This window comes from Sinocyclocheilus grahami, unplaced genomic scaffold, assembly GCF_001515645.1.
Source record: "Sinocyclocheilus grahami isolate Dianchi unplaced genomic scaffold, SAMN03320097.WGS_v1.1 scaffold4173.1, whole genome shotgun sequence".
NCBI lineage: Eukaryota > Metazoa > Chordata > Actinopteri > Cypriniformes > Cyprinidae > Sinocyclocheilus > Sinocyclocheilus grahami.
The window spans coordinates 1-988 of NW_015509163.1; the positions used below are offsets into that span (position 1 = coordinate 1).

General features: G+C 34.3%; 1 protein-coding gene across 1 annotated transcript in view; it reads left to right on the plus strand.

Moving 5' to 3' along the window:
* Positions 1–293: 293 nt before the first annotated feature.
* LOC107576698 (SWI/SNF-related matrix-associated actin-dependent regulator of chromatin subfamily B member 1-like) overlaps positions 294–988 on the plus strand; it is a gene marked incomplete at both ends in the record, with an annotated part of 2,794 nt that continues 2,099 nt past the window's right edge. Inside the window, 2 exons of the mRNA XM_016262843.1 lie at positions 294–405; positions 526–637. Coding sequence (XP_016118329.1) covers positions 294–405; positions 526–637 — 224 coding nt within the window. The remainder of the gene's footprint in view (positions 406–525; positions 638–988) is intronic.

A 988-nucleotide genomic window follows, 5' to 3' on the forward strand; every position in this document is an offset into this window, starting at 1 on the left:
GAGGTATATATTTGTGACTTAATGCAGGATCAAAAAAAAAAAAAACATAATCTTAAGAAAACTACTTTTATAGATATGTGTTGAAATGAATGCGAATAGATACATTCAAATACATGAAATGTAATAAAATAAACTACTACTAAAATCCGCTAGTCTGACAAAAGGACTTTTTTTAAAACTGAAACTAAACTTAAAAAAGCCCAAAATCTCAAAAGTGTCCAGTGCTTAGGGAAAAAAAATCACATTGGTTTTAAGATTTTTTTTTTTCATCTTTGCTTAATCTTGCTGTTTAGGTTGGTAACTACCTGCGTATGTTCAGAGGCTCTCTGTATAAGCGGTACCCGTCACTATGGAGACGTCTCGCATCCGTGGAGGAGAGGAAAAAGATTGTAGCATCATCACACGGTAAGTGATTCCTTTCCTTTTAAATTGTCTTAGTTCCTTGTCATAGTCTACTAGTCCTGCTTCTGGACAGCAGTTTGTGCAGTGTTCTTTTTGTGTTAGATCACGGTTACACAAATTTAGCCACCAGTGTGACCCTGCTGAAGGCGTCTGAATGTGAGGAGATCTTCGAGGGGAATGATGAGAAGTACAAGGCAGTGTCCATCAGCACAGAGCCTCCGGCATACCTCAGGTAAGGAGCCCGGTGATTTGCGTTGATGTTATATAGAAGTCAAAATGCAAAACAAGAAAATAATAAAAAATATAATAAGTACAGCACAATGTAGTAGGGCTGTTTTTATTACATATATGGACACTTCCAAGCTGTTTTGTAAATGGCACTGACATTTTTTTTTATATAAATTTTTGAACAGTGTATTCTATATAATCTCTTGATCTAGGTATAAATTATTTAGATGAAGATAATTTCTTGTTTTAAAATACTTTTGAGTTTTGACTTTTTTGTTTCCATTTAATTCAAGGACTATTTTAGCTTCTTTCTTTTTTTTGGCCAGTGTGAAACTATTTGCGTACTATGTATGTAGCC